We start from the raw sequence: 21,759 nt of genomic DNA, 5'->3' as shown, positions 1-21,759 counted from the left end.
ACGGACTGCTTGGTGAGGTAGAGCCACCGGAAGTGTTCAAGGTGGAAAGATCACCCTTGTAGAAGGGACTCCTGCATTTGTTAAGAGGTTAGCCTGGATGAACCTCAGGTCTCTTTCAATTCTGAGATTCTAGAAAATTCCCTCAGGGAATTCAGAAGAGAATTCCTAAAAGGAAAGAGAAAGCACATATATGTATACTTTTAGAATCCTCTTGAGTTTTTTCTTTTTTTTCAAAAGGTACAATAGAAAATGTAGTCTGCTGTCTTTAAAATGCATATTCACCTTCCTATCACTAATACTTAGGAAGGGTCCATTAGGACTTCTTTATATTATAAAGAAAACATGGAGGATTACATTTATAATTTCTGTAAATATTTTAGAAAAAATGCTTAAAATCTAGTAGTCAATGCCCTAGAAACTTTATAGATTTTTAGGTAATATGCACAGATACAAATACATTATTCATTAAATACAACTCACATCTGTGTTTTATTATACTCTAAAATATACAGGAATCTTGATGTACTGAAAGAGTGCAAGTAAATACAGTATTCAAGCAGTCACTATTTCTATGTACATGCTCATTAATTCTTCAAAAAACCCACAAAATTATCAAATAGATCAAAATACTGTTCTGTGTTTTCACACTTTATATTCAGAAAAACCAGCTGATAATTTACAATGTCATAAGGTTTCCAGTTTTACAATACAAAAAGGATAAAATGAAATTGGGTATCATTTTGTGAAAATTTATGGAACTTTATACTTAGACCTGACCCTCTACATATGTGAAATCATTCTCACTGGGAAAGTGACAGTTACAGTAAAAGCAGAACCATGTAAATTGTTACTTAAAAGTCTAACCCTCAGCCATTTCCCTCTCCCTGTTATTTGAAAGGCAGTCTTCCAATCTGGCAGGCAATTGTCCCCCAACCCCAAAAGTAGCATGTTACAAACATGCTACAATAAATCTGAATAGGACCTAGAGGTTTTAGTATTTTAAAGTTTGCCAAATATTCAAACACCTTCCAAGAGACCTGATGATGTTAATTTATTAATAACAAGGGATTTGATTCTTCACTAAACAATGACAACGAAAACTCCCCAACTCGCAACTCGCTGTGCAGGCACAGAAGTAACGTAAGTGACGAAGGTGCACCATCCAAAGTAGAGGCTGAAAACCTCCCAGGACCTCTCAGCTGCAAAAGGGTGAAAATAATCTACTTTTTGATTTTCTGAAAATTTCTTCTAGGAAATTCTTTACATTTTCAAACAAAAATAGTTCAATTTAAAACCTAAACCCTTCAAAACCGGGCAACAATAGCCCGATCCCAACCTATCTCATGTCTACGTCACAAATATTCCACCCTGACTGCACTCAGTCAGCTGGTTTTTAATTCTAATATTACAAAACTTGGAATTTTAAAATTTTTATGTAAAAGAAAAAATGTAAAAATACATCTGCTTTCTCTCATGGTTTAATACAGTATTCGAAGGCTTTCAGATGTTTTGTTTAAAAAAAAAAAATCAACATTTAAAACCAAATCTCGACTTCATTTTCAGAAATATTAAAGTTTGGTTTAGATAACGTCTCATTTCACCTAGTCCAGTTTCCACAAAATGGTATTCTATTAAAAAACCTTTAAGTTATTTGGTCCTTTGGCAATTTGCTGTGCACATAATGCCTACTTATTGTACCAAACTTTTATTGCCCTTAAATTTAGCTGTAGTTTTATTGATAACATTAAAATCTAGTGTCTTTATCTCTTCTTTTACAATAGTGTTGCTTATGTAAGCAGATTAGGGTGCACAGTGTCCCAAATCATTCCTGGCACTGCAAAACCAAATAAAACAATTCCACAAAGCAATCTGACAGCAAAACGTTTTCCTCTGGCCAAGTCTATTTCAAGATTCTAGAAGTTCCTTTTCCAAAACTTGCCTTTAAAATTCTTCTTCCTAATGTCATCACATTTCTTATATTCGCTCACTCTGTGATCTTTCCTCTTAGGTTGAATTTGTACGAGAATAACAAAGTGCCTTTTTCCTGAAAAAGCACAGTTTGAAGCGTTAGTGTCAGAACTCTCTCCTTGGACCTCTGGCTCAGGCTCTTAGTAGGTCTCAGAATCGGAGTCATTGAGCTCGTCCACGTCGGTGTATAAGTACTCCTGTTCCCCGCCAATGTTGTTGAAACTGCAATAGGAACTAGGTTCATTCCTCATGATGGGCAAGGCTTCGAAGCTGACTGTTTTTGAGGTGTTGGTGTAACGATTAATGGCATTGAATGTCAGGGATGATAAAGGGCTACTTGATGAGACAGGCATCATGGTGGCCAAAATGAGAGCTAGGCAATCAGCTACATCCTTATTGGGAGCACAGGCCAAAGCTGGGGTATAGCCTAGAATTAAAAGATAAAATTTAAAAAATTAAACATCCTGAGACTCATTTTCATTATATTAGGAAATAAGCCTAAAGGCCTTCAACTTTAGATGTATTTTCAATTACTTGGCTTATGATAAATTGGTTTCATTAGAGTGATTCAGAAATTTCCAATAAGTAGAAAAAGAAGAGTCATAGCAATCTAGGGCAGGAAGAGACCTAACAGACTGTATTATAGTAAAAGAAACTAAGGCCCAGAGATGTAAGATCTTGGGAAAATCATCCAAGTTATCCATATCCATCTGAATTCACAGATTATTACTGGGCTAGAATAAGGGGAAAAAAAAGTTTGATAATCTTCTTTCAGAATGGTGGAAGCATCTTACTGTTAATTTTAAGTTATATAAGTTTAAGTGCTTATATGCTGAGATTTCTACATGAGTAGAGATTCATGAATGAAGCACCAAGTAGGTGCTCAAAAGAGAAATGTTGAATGAATGATATTTTGCTGTCGTTTAACTTTCAGGGTCAGAGTCCACTGAAGAAAAACCAGCAGATAGGTGAACTTTTAAAACCTAAGTCAAAACAAATGTTTCCTTTGTAACTGTTCCTTTCTTTAACAGAAAACTGACCTTAGCCCTAAGGCACCACAGAGTTATCAATACAACAAACTGAGTAAGGAAACATTTGATACTTTAGTTGGTACAAGACCCAGTCTTGAGGATGGAGCGGGAGAGAAGATGGCGAGAGCACACTGTGAGTTGCCAGGCTTAGATTTTCCCATACGGAACTTTGGCAGCAAATGTCTTAAAGTTCGAGTTTACAGCTTCATGTGTCCTTCCTTGCACATCTGACACGGTTTTCCCTATTACTATATTTACTCATGTTTTTAGCCTTCACACACATATATGTATATATTTTATAAAGTCACATTTGTTTTTCAAATAGCTGACTGATTTATCACAAAACATTCATGAAACCACCATCCGAATCAGGAAAGAGGGCATTAGCAGCATACCAGAAGCCCTGCCTGTCCCTTCCCTATTCACTATCCCTTTTCTATTTCACAAAGTTAACCACTTTTCTGACTCACGTGGTGATCATTTCTGTGCTTTCCTTTCTACTTGAATTCATAAACACTATAGTTTAGTTTTGACTTTTAACCTAATATAAATGGAATCATACAGTATGTATTATTTATTACGTGTCTTCTTTTGTTTAACGTGTCTATAAGATTTATCCACACTGTTGTATGTAGCTGTAGTCGGTTCATTTTCATTGTTACATATTCTACTGTGTGATTATACCATGGTTTAGTTATTCATTTTAAGTATTAGGCATTTGGCTGTTTCTAATTCTTGTATATTTTTATCAAGGCTATGTTACATTAGCCTTGAGAAAAAGATAATTTTTTCCCTTCATAAATTTCCCCTTTTCCAAGGGTCAAAGAAAACAGCTGATGCCCTTGCAAGTTTGGCAGGAGTGGCTGAAGAGTGTGCATATTTTTAATTAAACTCTATTAGCTCAAAGTGAGTAGGAGGGTGCTTCAATGCCAACACTTGTTTAAAGGGCTCCTCTGAAGATGCCTATTGTGCTCTCCTGCTGGTAGGCAGAGCAACCCATTAGACAGGCCATGATGCCTTGGCTGAGAGTGGGGACGGGGGAAGAAGAGCATCTGAGTGCATTCTAAATATGACTAAAAAGAGGCTCTCCTCTCTGCATGAGGTTGGTGTGGTCAGCAAAAGAGAAATGTAAGAGAAGCAAACTGCTTGAGGATAGGGGTCTAATTCATTCCACGCAAGAATAATATATTTTGATTCCTCTAGAAAAATCCATGGAAATATCACTTAACCTCATTCTTAGAGTGAATTAGGCACAGGATATATTGGGCCCTTTATCTAGTCTCAGCTTAAGACTACAGAGCCTAAGTAATCATTAACCACTATTGTTATTTGAGCAATTTATAACTGGATAATTAATTTGAAGTTTAGAATCAAATTATAGATTGATTATAAAATGAGATCGGTATTTACTATGACTTGTCAACTTTGGGCAATGATTACTATTTCACATTGCAAAATGTGTTAAATGATATTCAGGTCACAGGTGATCTTCATTATCATCTGTTATATTATCCCTTACCTTTCTTTATAAGAAAAAAGTATATAAAATCTTGAAAATGGTCAACGAAGACTTGCATATCAACTGTTGATTCAGAGCTTCATAATGTAGTCAAATATCCTATACAGTTAGCATTTTAGCCCTCATTTTAATTTATGTAATTGCTATACTTCCAGAAATATAATTTAATGATAATGTAAGTTTCTTTTAAAGCTGGGTGAGTCTGAACTTATCTTAGTGGGTGATATTTACCACTTCCATGCATTTCATGACTACATATCCTAATGATTTCGGGCTCCACATCCATATATATCCAATTACCCACTTGGAGTTTCCACCAAATTTTTCTCAAATGCCTAAATGAAACCAGCTCTTTCTCTTACGTTCCCACCTTTGACTTTTTTAACTTAACATAATTCTGCTAAACACAGGCACTCTTTCCACACAGTACTTCAAACCAGGGAGTATGCGACTTCCTCCCTCACCAAGTCCCAGTGAGTTTCATCATAACACCTCCAATGCCTCTACCTTTATTCTGGCTACCATCTCCTCTCACCTAAAACTGCTAACTTGTTTTCCTGTTCTACTCTTGTCTCCCTCAGACCACTAACTTCCTAGTGCACAGATCCTTTGCCACTTGATCGAAGAGGCTGGCAGAGCTCAGTACTTACACTGCCCTGCGTTAAATCTCTAAACATGCTACCCTCTGCTTTGAAAGTTCTCTTCCACTTTTTACGTGTCTTTTGGATTTTGGCTCAGAAGTCATTTTTTTTTGGATGTCTTCCCTGATCCTACAAAAGGGTTTGAACACTCTTTCACATACTCTCGCAACATTCTAAGTTTACTCCAATTGAACTATTTCAAGTGCACTAAAACACTCTGCTTATATTCTTCTCCATTCAAGGAACCTGACCGCCTCATTCTACATCATATCTTTAGAACTCAGCACATGCTCGGTATAATCACTCACCACTCACCCAACAAATATTCGGAATCTCCACTATGTCCATGTATTCTTTTAAGCACTAAGAATGTATCAATGAACGCCACTGACAGAGTCCCTGCCCTCCTGGAGCTTATATTCATTCTAATGAGGGAGACACATAATTAACATAATAAAAAGTAAATTATATACAACACGTTAGAAGATAAACTCCATGGAAAAAAGAAAGAGGAAAGACTAGAGCAGGTTAACAAGGGCTGAGAACGCTGTGGTAGGGGGGTATGTGCAGCAGGGTGTAGTATAAATGCGGTAGTCAGGATAGGCTTCACTAGAAAATGAAATTTGAGCTAAGATTTGAAACAGGTGAAGGATTTAGTCAAAGACTGCTTGGGGACAGAGTGTTCCAGGCAGAGGAAACAGCCAGAACAAAGATCACGACACATGTACATCCCTGGTGTGGAGGGGATGGCATGGCAGAATAGAGAGAAGGAAGAGCAGAAGAGGTCAGAGAGGTAAACAGGGCACAGAACCAATCATGCAGGGCCCTGTAAATCATAAGGATTATAAGAGAACTGAGATTGAGAGGACTAATCTTTTCACACACTTTAAAAGGATCCAGGCCAGGGTGGTAGGAGTAGAGGAGAAAAAAGTAGGTATATTGTAGATACACTCTGGAAGAGGACCAATAGTATATGCTGATGGATTGTATACTGGGTGTGAGAGAGAGAAGTCAAGGACTCCAGGTTTTTTCCCTGAGCAACTGTAAGGATGAGAACTGCTATCAGCTGAAATCAGGATGGCTGTGGGGAGAATGAGCTTGGCAGGGGGAAGAGAGAAAGGATCAGCAGTTCAGTTCTGGACATGTTAGGTTTGTCTGAGTTACTAGACATCCACATGGCATTGCAAATTAGGCAGCTGGATCTATAAATATGGAGCTTGTGAGAGGTCTTATATGTAGTATTTAGAACTGAGGGACTGGATGAGATTACCTAGGAAGTGAATGTAAACAGGGAAAGCAAAAAGAACCAAGGACTGAGTCTTAGACCCATCCAAAATTAAAGAGTTGGAAAGAGGAAGAAACTGCAAAATTAACTGAGAAGGAATGAGAAACAGGAGGAAAACCAAGAAAGTTCGGAGTCCTGAAAGCCAAGTAAAGAAAGTTTACCAATGAAAAAGCATACACACCTGAAACTAATATAATACTATATGTCAATTATACCTGAATAAAAGAAAATAGATGTAATAAAACACAAACAAGCAAATAGTTTTCGGTTCCAGTAAATCTAGTTACTTAATCCAACCATAGTGAGTTAGAAACATAGTGAGTTAGAAACCGTCACCCAGTTACCAATTCAAGGAACCAGGTATTTGTGAATGAAGGGAGACTATGTTCATCTAAAGGAGGGCACTGAAATCAAATCGTAGTTACTGTGACTCTGCCTCTTGTCCTGCCCTAAAGTGATCCACACGTATTTACCCAAGAAGCAGTGTGCAGCATAAAGGAAAATATGGCGATTGTTTGGGGGAATACTGATTGCAACCTTCAGATCCCCAGGTAGTCCCTTATTCATGTGCACTTTAAATTCCATACTAAACCCCTTATTCTTATTTAAAAAAAAAAAAAAAAAGTAGGTCGTACCACATTCTGAAATTATATCAAGTAAAATGAGAACTAAGAATTGATTCTCAACATAGTGGAGGTCATTGGTGAACTTGAGAATAATTGTGCGGTGTGGTGGAGGGCAAAGGTCTGACTGGAGGGGATTTAAGAGAATGAAAGAAGAACTGGGGAAAACAGGAGAGCCAGCTCTTCAGTAATTTTGCTGTAAAGGGGAACAGAGAAATATGGCAGTAGCTGGAAGGATTAGTGGGATAAATAAAGGACTTTTCTTTGATATGAAAAAAAAGGTTTACATATAGATGAGAATAATCTATGAAGATTTCAACAAAAAATTGTTACTTTAGGACACAAAAGCAAAGAACTACTAAAGTAATAGTTTCAAGTAGGCAAAAGGGGACATGATTTAGTGCATAAGTGAGAATATTAGCTTTTGGTCAAGAACCTAAAGGTTAAGAACCTTTAGGTTAAGACAGTTGAATATTAAGAGAAAACAAGATGGTAACACTAAACCAAAGCTAATCAACACTAACTCTGGTTTAACAGATATGTAAAATCCAGAAGTTCATCTGTTAGATGAACTTTTCCTGTTCCTCTTGCCCTTATTCCCTTTGCCTCAAAGTACTACTCGATATTAATTTCAGCTTTTTTCTTGGACAAATAAAAAATATCCAAGCTTACTTCAAACATGGATAGTCCAAAGATAAAAGCTTCTAGAGTAAGATATAGGTTAAGGAAAGAGAATACAGAACCTACTTACCATTCTCATCTACTGCAAGCACACTTGCTCCTTTCCCCAAAAGCTCCTGAACCACCATTGTTAGCCCATTTCGGGCAGCAACATGCAGAGGTCTAGGGGAAAAAAATTATACATATACATGTTTTTATATGCATGCCCAGGCAGTGCATGTGCACACAAACACACATGCTACAAATCTGAGGCACCTAGTCCTAGGTGGGAGTGGGAGACAGCAGAACCAGTGTGCAGTGCACTGACAAACCTCGTCAATGTGCATAAGCTTAGCACCGGGCCACATTAGCAAGTTCTCGCCTTCACGAAACCCTTGTTTGTCTCCTTTGAAGACTCAATGTTTAAAAAGATTTTACCAACTGAACTACATTCTTAAGTTGTTTTTAAGGAATGAGGCTGGCAAACAGGTACAACAGAATATACAATGAAAACTATAAATTGCAATAGCACAAATTCCAATAGGCTTTGAAAACACTTTATAAGTTCCATGACTAATTCTGGGGCCCTTAAGAGATCTGATTGATACATGAATGGGAACAAGCATCAAATAATTTTTCTTTTTACCAAGTCTCAGAGTAGAACAGCAAATGGAAATTGGGAGAAGACAACAGGAGATATCAATCTAAGGTCTAAGTAGTCACCTGCAGGCTGGATGCTCAGATTAAGAACTTGATTCTTTCTGAAATCTCTTTAGCTTACAGACACATAAAGCTTTTTACCTCATTTATTGCTAGTGTCACATATGTACTATTCCAGTTGGTTTCCATGAAACATACAGATAGTATTACTTTCCCCCATAAAATTGGATTGAGAAAAAACACATTATTTTCAATAATAAAGTTTCAAGTTCAAAAAAAATTTTTTTTTAGTAATATATCTTTTAATTGTGATGATTTTAGAAATAAGTTTTGTCAATTATAAAATCTGTGACTGATTCCAATGGTCCCATGTTAGAAAGAAATCAATCCTGTCAATCATTTCTATAGTTACAGGTCACTGGTTTACCCTAGACAAAGTACTTACGTTTGCAAGGCTGCATTGGTTGCATTGATGAGGTTTCTATCTGTTATCTTTTCCAGTATTAACAAGGCACTAGTTTCATGACCCTAAAATTACAGAAAATAACTTTTGATAACTTGGGTACCATTAAAGATAAATTTGTACACTCAATACACCCCTACCCCAGTCCACGCAGGTATATCACCATGGATTTTCTTGGCTAATTCCTTAAATATGTGTTCAAACATGTGTTGGTGGAATGAGGTTAGGGGGAGAGGACAAGAATATTTAAGATAAGATCAAAGAAAGACAATAATTATGTTTTGGCTTGTGCTCCAAAACTTACTTGGCTTACTGGTGACTCTTATTCACCATGGTGCCCAACTCATCAGCACTTTTTTTCAAGAACTCTGAAGCCAGTGATCATTAGAGGTTCAGTCCCTAGCTCTGTTCATTTTAGTGAAGTAGAAATACTTTAAATGCCACTGTTGATATTAACAATGAAAACATGTCCTTAAAATGTGTACGTACCTTGCTGCAAGCCAAATGGAGGGCGGTGTTTTTACTGTTATCTTGTAAAGTCAGATCTGCACTAGCACTGCTAACCAGCATCTCTGGGAGGAAAAATTGCATCAATTCTTATGTTTATAAACACATGTCTTAGATTATCAATAACTCACTGTAGAGAAATGAAGACACAAAGCAAAAATATACCTCTAGCAAAAAGTGTAAGAAAAATACTATAATATAAAACATACATACTATATTAGTCAAAGACATGAACAACTGTAACTAACATTTATTTTGTGAGTGCTTTCTAAATTTCAAATACTGTTTTAAGTGCTCTGGATCTATAATAACTTATTTAACCCTCACAACAACCCTACAAAGTAAGTACTGTTATTTTTCTCACTTTATAAATAAAAAACTGAGGGATAAGGTCACTTACTTGGCAGATCTAGGATTCAAATTCAGTCATTCTGACTCCAGAGCCAATGTTCTGAACAACTACCTCACACTGCCTTGTGAAAGTAGACTATTCAATCAGAAGGACAAATGACAACATTGTAGCCCTAAATGAAATGTGGGTTTTAAGTAGGTAAAAGGTTTTAAATCTCAGGAGTGGTGGGATAACTAGTGGAAAATTTGGTGAACTAGAGTCAGAAGGCTTGGGATCTAAGTTCTACATAAGCAATACAGATACTTAGAATAATAAAGCCTTAACCAGTTTCTTTACCAACTGTGTTTGTTTGTCCATTTTCTGCAGCCATCATGAGAGGTGTTTTCCCAGAAGCATCCACAGAATTGACTTGAGCATTATGGCTGAGCAGCAGCTGCAAACACTCCACGTGGTCTGTAAAGGCGGCTGCATGGAGAGGAGTTCTGCGACATGGAGAAATCGAAAGACCTGACTAAATCTATGTCATATACTCTAAAAAATTATTCCTTAATTTATGACAAGTAATTTTCAAGGGTTTATAGATTAGACTATAAAAACACTGCCTAGATACAAAATTTTGCCACAAAATTTGTATTTCTGACAAGATAAAGGACCTTATTATACTATTATAAATAAGGATAAAATATAAAATTGCTAAAACAATATTATATCATTAAAGGACATTTTGAAATAAATAAGGCCTGATCCAAAAACTGCAATCTATTACGAATGAACTCTCTTCCAGTTTTTATTTCTATACAGAAAAATGTTAACTTTATTAACAAACATACCACTTAAAAAGGGGGGAAATCTTTATATTTTTACAAGTTTTAAAAAGACGAAAACTGGCTAAAAAGCATAATAGAAAAGTCTTTTCTAATGAAAACATAATTAAGACTTCAGAGCAATTTATATTTGTGAATATAAATCAACTTTTAATTAATAATGGGTTGTCTATATATTCTTCCACATTAGTCCAGTCTTCCCAGTTTTTAGTCTTCCACATTTTTTCCTATTGAAAGTAAAACTACTGCCTACATAGATGAATCTCCTACCTTCCTTTTGAATCTGTGGTGTTCACGATGCTGGCACCTAATGTATCAATTAACATCTCAGCAGCACCTTCATTGTCATTTATCCTGTGTAAGGTAACAAGGAGATCACTATCACAGCAATGGTGCATTTCTTAAACAGTCAAAACAAATCTGATTCATTCTGTGTTTACTTACACAGCACAGTGCAATGGACTGAAAGCATTTCCATCCATTTTCTGGAAAACTTCTTGTTCTAAAAGAAGTTCTACACATGTCTCATGACCTAAATATGTAAATGAGAATCAGATATTAAAATCCCCCAAAATACCAAAGGGCCAATATACATCCAATATATCCTTACGCAGGTAGGAAAAAGCTTTACATGGATCAAAAATAACCAGTCCACTGAACCCATTACACAGCATATTTTCAGGAGCTTTGGAACACAAAGTACAACCTCAAGACCTGGAGTACAGTAGCTTCTTATGATAATTTTACTGTAGTTTATTATGTATGTAGCAAATATTTAATTTGTGGGGGAAAAACTGTTTCATTATTCTTTTCCCTAGTGACCAGTTTAGAGTTATTTGGTCATTATTTTTTAAAATGTCACATTTATACAGCACAGTATAACTTTCAAAATAATACATATTTATACAACATAATTAACTTTAAAATTTAAATATTTTCTAAGTATAGTAATGAGGTAATGGTAAAATATCAACTACTACAGAAGTGTTTAAGAAGGAAGGAGCACATGTCTCTGCTGCTCCTACCCCTACTGTCTCAGTTCTACATTCTATAACTGCTACCTTAACAGTTCCAGAAAATTTCTAGGCATATACAACTGTATGTACACACACGCACACACACAATTCCTTTTAAATTTTTACACAAATGGGATGTTACTTCTGCAACTTTTTTTTTTTACTTAATAAACTGTATATATCCTTCCAAAATGACATTCATAGAAATCTTATTTTTGAATGTTTGGAAGAACTTCACAATATTGAAGTGTATCATAAATAATTTCATTTCTAATTATGGCTTTCAAGGTGATTGCTGGTTTGTTTCTTTGTGTATTATCAAAAATATTGTAATGAAACATTCCAATACTATTTTTAAAAAAGAGTATTTTTCCAGAACAATTTTTTAGAAATAATAGTGTGGGGTTAATGGACAAGTATATTGATTACTGATAGTTTTTAATACAACTCTGAAAACAGGGAAAAATCCAAACCTCAGGTTTTCTTAATCTAATTTACAAAGTCTCTGTTTTAGTAAGAATACAACAATTGCTATACTAATTGCTGAAATTGAAATGTTGCTTCTTTTATTTCATTAGGCATTTGAGAATCTGCTGTAGGAATAAATTAGATTCTTACATAGTCTCTTTATTTCTATGGCTTAATATTTGGATAAAAAAGTAATGCTATATTCCTTTTCTTTTTAAATTACTATAACATTCTTAAACAATAGCTCAACTTAATCTTTATCCTATAATTGTTTTTATCAGGGGAAAAAGTAAATAGGAAACCTTTAATTGTGTTCCATCTTTTGTCAGTTCTTTAATCCAGTGGTTCTCAAATGGAGCAGTTTTGCCCCTCAGGAGACACATGGCCATGTCTGGAGACATTTTTGCTTATAGCAACTGGGCATGGGGTAGGGAAGTGCTACTGGTATCTAATAGGTAGAAGCCAGGAATGCTGCTTAAACATCCTGCAATACACATGATAGTTTCTCACAACAAAGCATTATCTGACCCAAAATGTCAAGAGTGCTGAGGTTGAAAAACCCTACTTTAATTCCCTCTCTCATGTTAACTCATTACCAAAAAGTAACCATAGAAAGTTGTCCAGCATTAATCTAAGAGTCTCTTATTTTCCTGGTATAGCAGTTATCAAGGTGTGGTCTGGGTAACTCTAGGATAATAACTATCCATTAAAGAAATTTGCCACTCCCCTAAAATTTTTCTTTTGGAAAACAGTTACCTTTCAAAAAATATTACTCATATTGACATGTAATAGAATAGTATTTTAAAATAAATTATTAAATAGCATTAAATTTCTCAATTCTAATTTCCAATATAGTAAATGTTAATAGTGATAAACCCACAGGTCCTGAGGCTAAAAGGTTTGAGAATCACTGAGTATATTGCAAACTGCAAAAAAAAAAAAAAAGGGAGTCCTGGGGCTCCTGATTACCTCCAGCAACCATTATTGGGTCATATTGAGCCAAGAAACTAATTACTTGTGTCCTAGTTTATGAAAGAATGAAAAAACTTGTCTCTTCATGTTTCAGAGGAATATACTGAGGATGAGTAGTGCTTTGTAAAATTTGATAATTTTTTATAAAGGAACATATGAGATAATGCAAGTACTCTTAAGTTCTATGACTGAAAGACTACATAATTGAAAATCTGAACTTGAAGGTTTAGTTATGTATAACCAGTTCCTTTCTAAAGCTTTGTCATTAATCCATTTTGAGAGAAAGGTTATTTTCTGTTTTGTTGGAGTGCTTCCAATTTTCTTTTCAGCTGTACAATAATTACTAGTCAAAGTAAAACCATCTTACATATTTTACTCTCAAAATGCCAAATTACAAATAGGCTTTTGGCTATAAATATGGTATTAATTTTAGACTGTCTGTATAGTTTCTTATTGCATATAGCCAACACACATCTAATTCCTTATAGCTCAATTCAGAATCATAATTTTGCTACGGTCTGGAAATTAGACACATCTGTTATGATCTTTAAATGGCAACCAGGCATGTAGTTTGTGCAAAATTTTCTCTTGTACACTGCGTGCTTAGAAAGTCTAAATTCGTTAGAGACAGAGTAGAAATTCACTTTAGGGAAACAGTATTCTGCGAAAAGACTTAATAAGAAATGTTATAATAGATAGCAACTCTCCAAAGGACAGTTACAGTAGCATATTTACAACTAAATTCTCTACCTGAGGAAAAATACCTTATGGTATGATTCTACCGATGGTTAATTCTCTCACTGATACATTAAAAAAAAAATTTCAAGCAATAAAAGTCTGCTTTGAAATAGTTTTATCTCGATTTAATGCAATCCCTATTAAAATCTCATCAGCATTTTTTAAAGAAATAGAACAAAAATCTATCAGATTTGTATGGAAGCACAAAAGACCCCGAATCACCAAAGCCATTCTGAGAAAAAAGAATGAGGCTGGAGGCATCACTCTTCCTGACTTCAAATTATACTACAAAGCGACAATAAAACGGCATGGTATTAGCAGAAAAACAGACACACAGACCAGTGGAACAGAATCGAGAGTGCAGAAGTAAATTCATTTTTATATGGGCAAATAATTTTTGACGAAAGAGCTAAAAACATACAGTGGAGAAAGGAAAGCCTCTTCAATAAATGGTACTGGGAAAACTGGAAAGCCACCTGCAGAAGAATGAAACTAGACTGTTGTCTATCACCACATACCAAAATTAACTCCAAATGGATTAAGGATCTGAATATAAGACCTGAAACAATAAAATGCATAGAAGAAAACATAGGAACTAAACTCATGGACCTTAGACTTAAAGAGGATTTTATGAATTTGACCTCAAAGGTGAGGGAAGTAAAAGCAAAAATAAATGAATGGGACTACATCAAACTCAAAAGCTTCTGCTCAGCAAAAGAAATCGTCAACAAGGTAAAGAGACAACCATCAAATGGGAAAATATATTTGTAAGCAATGCCTCTGATAAGGGCCTAATATCCAAAATATACAAAGAACTCATAAGACTCAATAATAAAAAACAAACAATTCAATTAAAAAATAGGCAGAAGATCTGAATAGACACTTCTCCCAAGAAGACATACACATGGGCGACAAACATATGAAAAGATGCTCAACATCGCTAGCTATTAGGGAAATGCAAATCAAAACCACAAGGAGATACTATCTCATACCTGTTAGAATAGCTATAATCAACAGGACAAGTAAGAACAAGCGCTGGAGAGGATGCAGAGAAAAAGGAACCCTCATACACTGCTGGTGGGACTGCAAATTGGTATAGTCACTATGGAAAACAGTATGGAGGTTCCTCAAAAAACTAAGAATTGATCTACCATACGATCCAGCAATCCCTCTACTGGGTATTTACCCCAAAGACTTGAAAACATATATCCGAAAAGATATTTCCATACCAATGTTCATTGCAGTGTTATTCACGGTGGCCAGGACATGGAAACAACCAAAGTGTCCCTCAATAGATGACTGGATAAAGAAGATGTGGTACATAAATACAATAGAATGTTACTCAGCTGTAAGAGATGAAATACTGTCATTTGTGACAGCATGGATGGACCGCGAGATAATCATCCTAAATGAAATAAGCCACACAGAAAATTTGAAAACCACATGACATCACTTATAGGTGGGATATAAACCTAAAAGCAACAAACAAAAAGGACAAACAGAGATTCATGGACATGGACAATAGACTAGTGGTTACCAGAGGGTGGGGGAAGGTAGATGGGATAAAAGGGGTCCAATATGTGGTGACAGAAAGAAATCTAACTGTGGTTGGTGAACACACAATGCAATATATATATGCCTTACTGTTGAATTATACACTGGAAACTTGTGGATTTTGTTAACCAATCTCATAATAAGAAATTAAAAAGATAGTTTTATCTCACTGATTTCTCAAATAAACAAAATTCATATCTGTGGATGTTTTTCTATTATATTTTCATTTGTTTTTAAAATGTCAAGCTACATTTTAAAAACAAACCAAATTTCAGTGGCAAAATATAGTATCCTTTTTGACTTAGGACTAATCTTTTGCCACTTCACTACTCATTTAATACTAACTTTGGTGAATTGAAAAGAGAAAAGAGAAGTTAAAATCCAAAGGTTTTAGAGTTTTCAAGACTGTTCTGGCTAAGGATCTGAGGCAGTAAAAAACTAAATTTTTGAATTAGCAATTCGTTTAACTATTCAATTTCTTATGGTGCCATCAGTATTCGGAATTGAAGGATAACTAATAGTAATCACAGAGCAGTCCTTAGGAAGAGACCAAAACCTCAGCAAAAGAACAGAACTCTCACATAAGAATTAATATGAAAATCAAAATATTATATCTAGAAAGTACTTATGAAAACACTTAAACTTTAATTTTGCAAGATTCAGATTTTTCCTTTTTCATCATAAATCAACATTATTTGTCAAAATGGTTCCCAGTGAAAGAACAACGAAACAATATATTATAGAAAGGTAGAAACTTCAACTTCCAGTAAGTTAAGGCAATCAGGTGAATTTTAGAACAGATATTACACTTATTTTAAGCCAGTAGATATTTATATAAAGAGGTAATTTATATTTTCTCTACCTTTTGAGGGAAAGTTATTAGAATTGTGAACTAGTTTTGTAGATTTACTCTCACAACTAACTTTAATATGAATGCTACACTGAAATTCAAAACAAAAATACTCTTCATGTCCCTAAAACCCTAAGCCGAAATTTTGACAGGATTGATGTTTATACTGTACATAATGTATGTGTTTTCTAAGATGACCAAATCTTGGTCCTCCACAGGAAAAAATTAATACATCTCAACATTCTTCGCTACTTAAATTATTTTAATTAGTGAAACTCATAAGCCAAAGTCCATTTTAAACATCTATACTTTAGCTTTATACTTCTCTGAGAACTTTTAATGAGCCAACTTGTAAAAGGACTGTGACTGTGAGCCTCTGAGAAGCTAAAAGTTAGTCTGTTTTAATCATGCAGCAAAGTTAACTTAACCATGAAAGTTTCTAAGTTTCTGAAGTTTCTATTTCTATAGTCTGACAGGATTTTATTCCCTTAAAATGTTGAGCATACATGTTACTGTTGACATAAGAATCTTATCTTGCAATATGTTTAGAAAATATATACAGATTTTGGTTTAGAATATGATGCCTTTTCATTGTTTCTTCTACCTTTGTCACTTTTCTCCTAAAACAAGTATACTCAGAAAGTAAAAGAATATAATCAAAATACAAGCATACTATATAAAAGACATTGGCAATGTTATAAAAGTAACTTAAAACACAAAATTGTTTAAGCAAAGGTCTAAGAAAAATTTCAAATTTAGTGATAGCTTTTCTGAAAACATCTTTGACAGCCAGAGTCAGCTTTAGCACAACAAGGAATAGAAGTAAGCTGTGACTACACAGTAGATTATTCCCAGGCTTCCTACTAATTTTGAACTTTAAGTCTGCTTTATAAATATGTCATTCTTATGCATATCGAAATGTGTTGTAGTTAGTTGTCTCTGCTTGGTACATAATAGGCATTTAATGTAAATTTGTATACTTAACCGTTATAGCAAGCCCAGTGAAGTGCTGTATATCCATGATTGTCTGTTATGGCTGGATTTGCATCCACAGATGCTGCTGACTGCAAAAGGGCTCCAAGAACACCGATGTGTCCACAGGCAGCTGACAAGTGTATAGGTGTCCGGCCCCTGCTATCCCGAAATAAGCACTTAGCACCATGTTGAAGTAATGCATCTACACATTCTTCATGGCCTGTAACTGCCTGGAAGAAAAATTATTTGAATGTAGTTGAATATATTATGTTGGGCACTACATATCAATTATAGCCAATTCAAAACTTTTAAAGTCCATATTCCCTATATCCGTTTGTCAATCAAAGCATTTATCATTTTTGAGTAATTCAGTGGTTTTATTGGAAGTGACTTTAAGATTCAGTTAAGGCAGTAACTTTGTCAAAATATAAGTAGTATGAAAAACAGGAATAGAGGAACTTATAATTCAATGGAAATAATGATATTTCAAAGGTGAAAAAGACAAAAATGTGTAAGAAAATAGTTTTGCTAATATAAAAAAGTAAACTGACGTTAACTCTACTCAAGGTTTTATGGTTTACAATCCCCTAAGGTTTTATGGTTTACAATTCTGTTCCTAGAATTAAGTTGTGTTTTGTAGTTGATTAAGATTAGCATTCAAAAACTAAGATACTGAAAGAAATGGCAAAGATTATTTGGTAAAATTTAATGAAGAAAAATAAAATAGCCTAGTTGTTTTAGGTAAAATGAGGTCATAAAAACTTTTTGAAAGGAAGTGGGAATATTTTTGCTTACCCCTCTATGCAATGCTGTCCTTCCCCATCTATCTTTGGCATCTACATTTGCTCCTTTGTTTAGCAGTGAATAAACACAGTCTGTGTGCCCGTTGAGAACAGAGAGCATCAGAGGAGTCCTGAGCAACAATAGGAATAGATTCGGTGTTATCATTTACGACTCTGCTCCATGAAAAATAATTAGTCACTGTGGTGGCCTGTTTTCTAAACATGCCTATTTGTGATGCAACTTAAAGTACACTTAAATTTTAAAAAATTATATTTGATGTTACTCAGTTAAATAATATGACAGACTTACTATAATAGGGGCAAAAGCATAAAGATTAACAAATATCCTAAAGATAATTTAAAAATTATTAAGACTTACTGTCCATTTCCATCTTGAATATCTACAGCATTCTGTGGTTCTGCATTTCCTATTAGTAGTCGTAAGCATTCTGAATGACCATTTGTTGCTGTAAAGTGATATTTAAAAATCTCAATAATATATATAATAGAAAATGTCCATCTTAGAGTACATTTCCTACATATAATTTTGAGATAGCGTTATTGAATTTAATAGGAAAGAAAGAAAAATATATACAGATAAAAAAAAGGTTTCTATTGCTGTTGTTGATTAAACCAACCAAGATACGAATCTCTCATGGTAAATCACAGCCATAGCCATGCCTCATCATCTGCACTGCTAATAAAATGCTAATTTTACTTAGTTCTCTTGTGGTAACAATGTGGTCAGGGAGGGTGGCCTGCTCCACCAAGGGAAGAAATCATGATTAGATGAAGCCAATCACATCTCCATTCTTCTTTGCCAGTGATTGGTCTCAAAATGAGCACTGGCCCAGTTTTGACCACTGAGATATCAAGAAGTCTGGAGGGCTTCTGGGAAATAGTTTTATCCCTGATAATGCAAAGTCCTACTTTTTTCCTCATTTCATATTTAATCCTGTAGAGCAGCGGCAGCCATTCTGTGACATGAGTGCAAAGACGAGAATCTTTCAGAGTTCTGACGCCATTGCTGAATCAATCACCCTTGAACCAACTCTATCTCTCACATTTAATGTGAGAGACTAAATCTCTGTCACTTAAGCCATCTTTCAGTTGCATACTATAATACCGATTTGCTTCCAAAAAAAAAATTCTCAGTGTCCTTTTCATTACTTACTAGTAAGATGCTCCCTAGTAGATCTCCAAATTTGAAAGACATCTATAGGAATAAGGCTTGCTTCTATCGACTAGGTAGGCATTAACAGTAACCTGTAGCTCTTCAGGTGGCTAGGACTTACAGAGCATATGGCATTGGTTAGCCCCTTCTGAGGGACGGTAAGTGTCTCGAATCAATATTCATCTATTAAGAATATGAACACTCCATGAGAGCTTTAATTAACTCTGCAAATGATTTGTACTTAAAAATTTTCAAGTTCCATAACGATATATAACCTTACTCTTTTTCAGAATACAAAATGATACCATTTGGACCTCTTATTTTTACCATATAGCAGTTTGTATTCATATATTTATTAGGAGTTTTAATCCATTATTAAAATTGTCTTTGAGCCCTGCTTGAATATCTGACAGTTTCTAAAAGGCTGTTCTGGAGTAACAGTGGGTGTTACTTATCTATAGTCTTCTAAAATGCAAGTTTCCCAAAAAACTAGAAGCAAAGTGCAAGACCTATATTCAACTATGTCCTTAAAAATCGCTCTGTAAAAACGGCCTAAGTGAAATGAATCTAATCATATAAAGATGGCCTATTGGGGATGAGAAAAATACTGGGCTAGGATTTCATCAAATGTACCTCTTTGGTTATTTAACATGAACACTGTCTTGTAGTAATTCACGTAGAGAGTTGTGAATCTGTATCTGCTAGCTATACACAGATGGTACCAAGTCATCACAATGACATGGTTACATGCTTTTGCATTTTCACACTTTTGCAACATCATAAAACTGTATCATGGAGTAGTTCTTGAATAAAGTCAGTGCTTTATAACTCTTGTTAAAAAAAAAAATTTAATGCAGTACCCTGGTACAGTTAGTCAAAATGTTCATTAATTTTTATACGAAAGCACGCACCTATCTAAAAAAACTTCCATCAAAAAGAAATAAAAAATATTGCATTATTTTGCTGATAAAGTACTTCAGAAGCCAGACCTACATAAATCCAATTTCTAAGGTAAATAATGATTTTACCATTTAGAATATGGTAGAAAGTACTAGGGGGGAGAAAGGGACAAAAAGACAAAACAGAAGAGTCCAACTGAAAAAGAATTGAAATTGAAAAAGAAGGGTATTAGATGGAAAGTGGTAAGTAAAATCATGCATAATACTTGACATACCTGCCGCATGTATAGGTGTTCTCTTCAAAATATAATCTTTTACTAAGATTGAGGCTCCCTGATTAATGAGTACATCCACACACTCAACATGGCCCTTAAATGCTGCAAGATCTAAGGGTGTTCTTCCACTATTATTTCTCACATCAAGATCTAACAAAGACTGTACCAACACTTCCAGTGCTTGATGGTGACCATGATAGGCCTAGGAATAAATAAAAATATAAATTAAAAAAATACTTATTTAGATTGACTTCCCAGATAACTTAGAAAACATAAAGGAATTGAGCAAATTCGTCTTTATATTATATTTGATATAATCTAAAATTTCCGTACTGAGAATTCAGAACGTTAAGGAGCTGGTATTCTGCAAATAATAAAAGTTTAAATGACATGTGATCTTTTCATGAGTGTACAATGTCTGGTTCATGGCAGACATTCAATGAATATGTGACACAAATTCAACTAAAGGTTTCATTCTAAGTCTATGATTCCAAAGCCTGTGTTTTCAATCACAGTTCAGTGCTCCATTAGAACTCCCTGATAAAATTTTACTATACTTAAATTATAGAGACAGCCAGCAACTGAAGTTAAGCTAGAACTTGAGTTTTTTGATTTCTCAAATTAAAATGACTATCTCTATCCTGTAATATGCCATTTCAAAAGTAAACATTTCTTTTAGCATTAAAAATACTTAAAACTGAGTCCTGCCCGAATAACTGCCATGAGCCAGACATTGTCCTAGAGATACAAAGAGCAAAGAGATTTAACAATTTGTCAGACAGAAGCCCCCTTCTTTATACAGTCTGATAAAAGGGCTTTTCAGATAATTAATTTCAAAAAATCAACATGTCAACTGAACATCTATTTTTCTCACTAGATTACATGCTGAGTAGGACATAAAGCAATAACAAGGCACAGTTCCAGCAAAGAAAGGAATGTTCTCTCTAGTTCACTCATACTGCAACTTTATAGCTAAGGGGCTTTCACAAGTCATTTTTTGATAACCATTTAGACCTATAGTTTAGCAGGCTGCTAAATTATCACATCTGAACTTTTCACTGGGAATTGAAAAATGTAAAATTCTACCATACTTGAACCAAATCTCACTTGCTCCTAATCTGAAAAAAGATACTTAGCTAGATGAAGGCCCCACAATGCATTGAAGGACCAGAAAGCCATTTCTTGTGGAAAATGTCAAAGTTAACAGCAAGAAGTAAAGTTGCCCTAGGCCTTACTGATCTCTTCGGCGGTTGTGACTACCAATAAGCTTGACTATCTCAAAGATGGAAGTGAAAAAAGACCACTGAACCCTACTGTCCTATGATCACACCTAATCTTGTTCCTCTATACCAGGTCAGTGAAATCATGCTACTAAAAAAATGAACTTTGAGAAATACACTATATGCAGAAGATAGAAAAAGAAGAGAAAAAATCAAGATGACTAGGAGTCATGTAGATTTGCCACGGGGTCTTCCCCTCATGACGTCCTTGCATATGAGTGAGACAAGGAACTCCTATGCCTA

General features: G+C 34.8%; 1 protein-coding gene across 15 annotated transcripts in view; it reads right to left on the bottom strand.

Moving 5' to 3' along the window:
- Positions 1–461: 461 nt before the first annotated feature.
- The window catches only part of ANKRD28 (ankyrin repeat domain 28), a 151,818-nt gene continuing 130,520 nt past the window's right edge, over positions 462–21,759 (bottom strand). For 9 of the 15 annotated variants that reach the window (XM_039837068.1, XM_039837071.1, XM_039837073.1 and 6 more), the window contains 11 exons: positions 20,237–20,438; positions 18,268–18,355; positions 17,902–18,019; positions 17,117–17,336; positions 10,978–11,065; positions 10,804–10,887; positions 10,046–10,191; positions 9,340–9,422; positions 8,833–8,915; positions 7,819–7,910; positions 2,109–2,395 (listed from right to left, as the gene is read on the bottom strand). In XM_039837068.1, the coding sequence (XP_039693002.1) occupies positions 2,109–2,395; positions 7,819–7,910; positions 8,833–8,915; positions 9,340–9,422; positions 10,046–10,191; positions 10,804–10,887; positions 10,978–11,065; positions 17,117–17,336; positions 17,902–18,019; positions 18,268–18,355; positions 20,237–20,438 (1,491 nt within the window). Of the gene's footprint in view, positions 2,396–7,818; positions 7,911–8,832; positions 8,916–9,339; positions 9,423–10,045; positions 10,192–10,803; positions 10,888–10,977; positions 11,066–17,116; positions 17,337–17,901; positions 18,020–18,267; positions 18,356–20,236; positions 20,439–21,759 lie in introns of all 15 variants that reach the window. The other 6 variants (XM_039837061.1, XM_039837074.1, XM_039837072.1 and 3 more) reach the window with 1 other exon arrangement.

This window comes from Pteropus medius, unplaced genomic scaffold (assembly GCF_902729225.1).
Source record: "Pteropus medius unplaced genomic scaffold, Ma_sr-lr_union100, whole genome shotgun sequence".
Taxonomy (NCBI): Eukaryota; Metazoa; Chordata; class Mammalia; order Chiroptera; family Pteropodidae; genus Pteropus; species Pteropus medius.
This window is presented reverse-complemented; position numbering and strand designations above follow the sequence as displayed.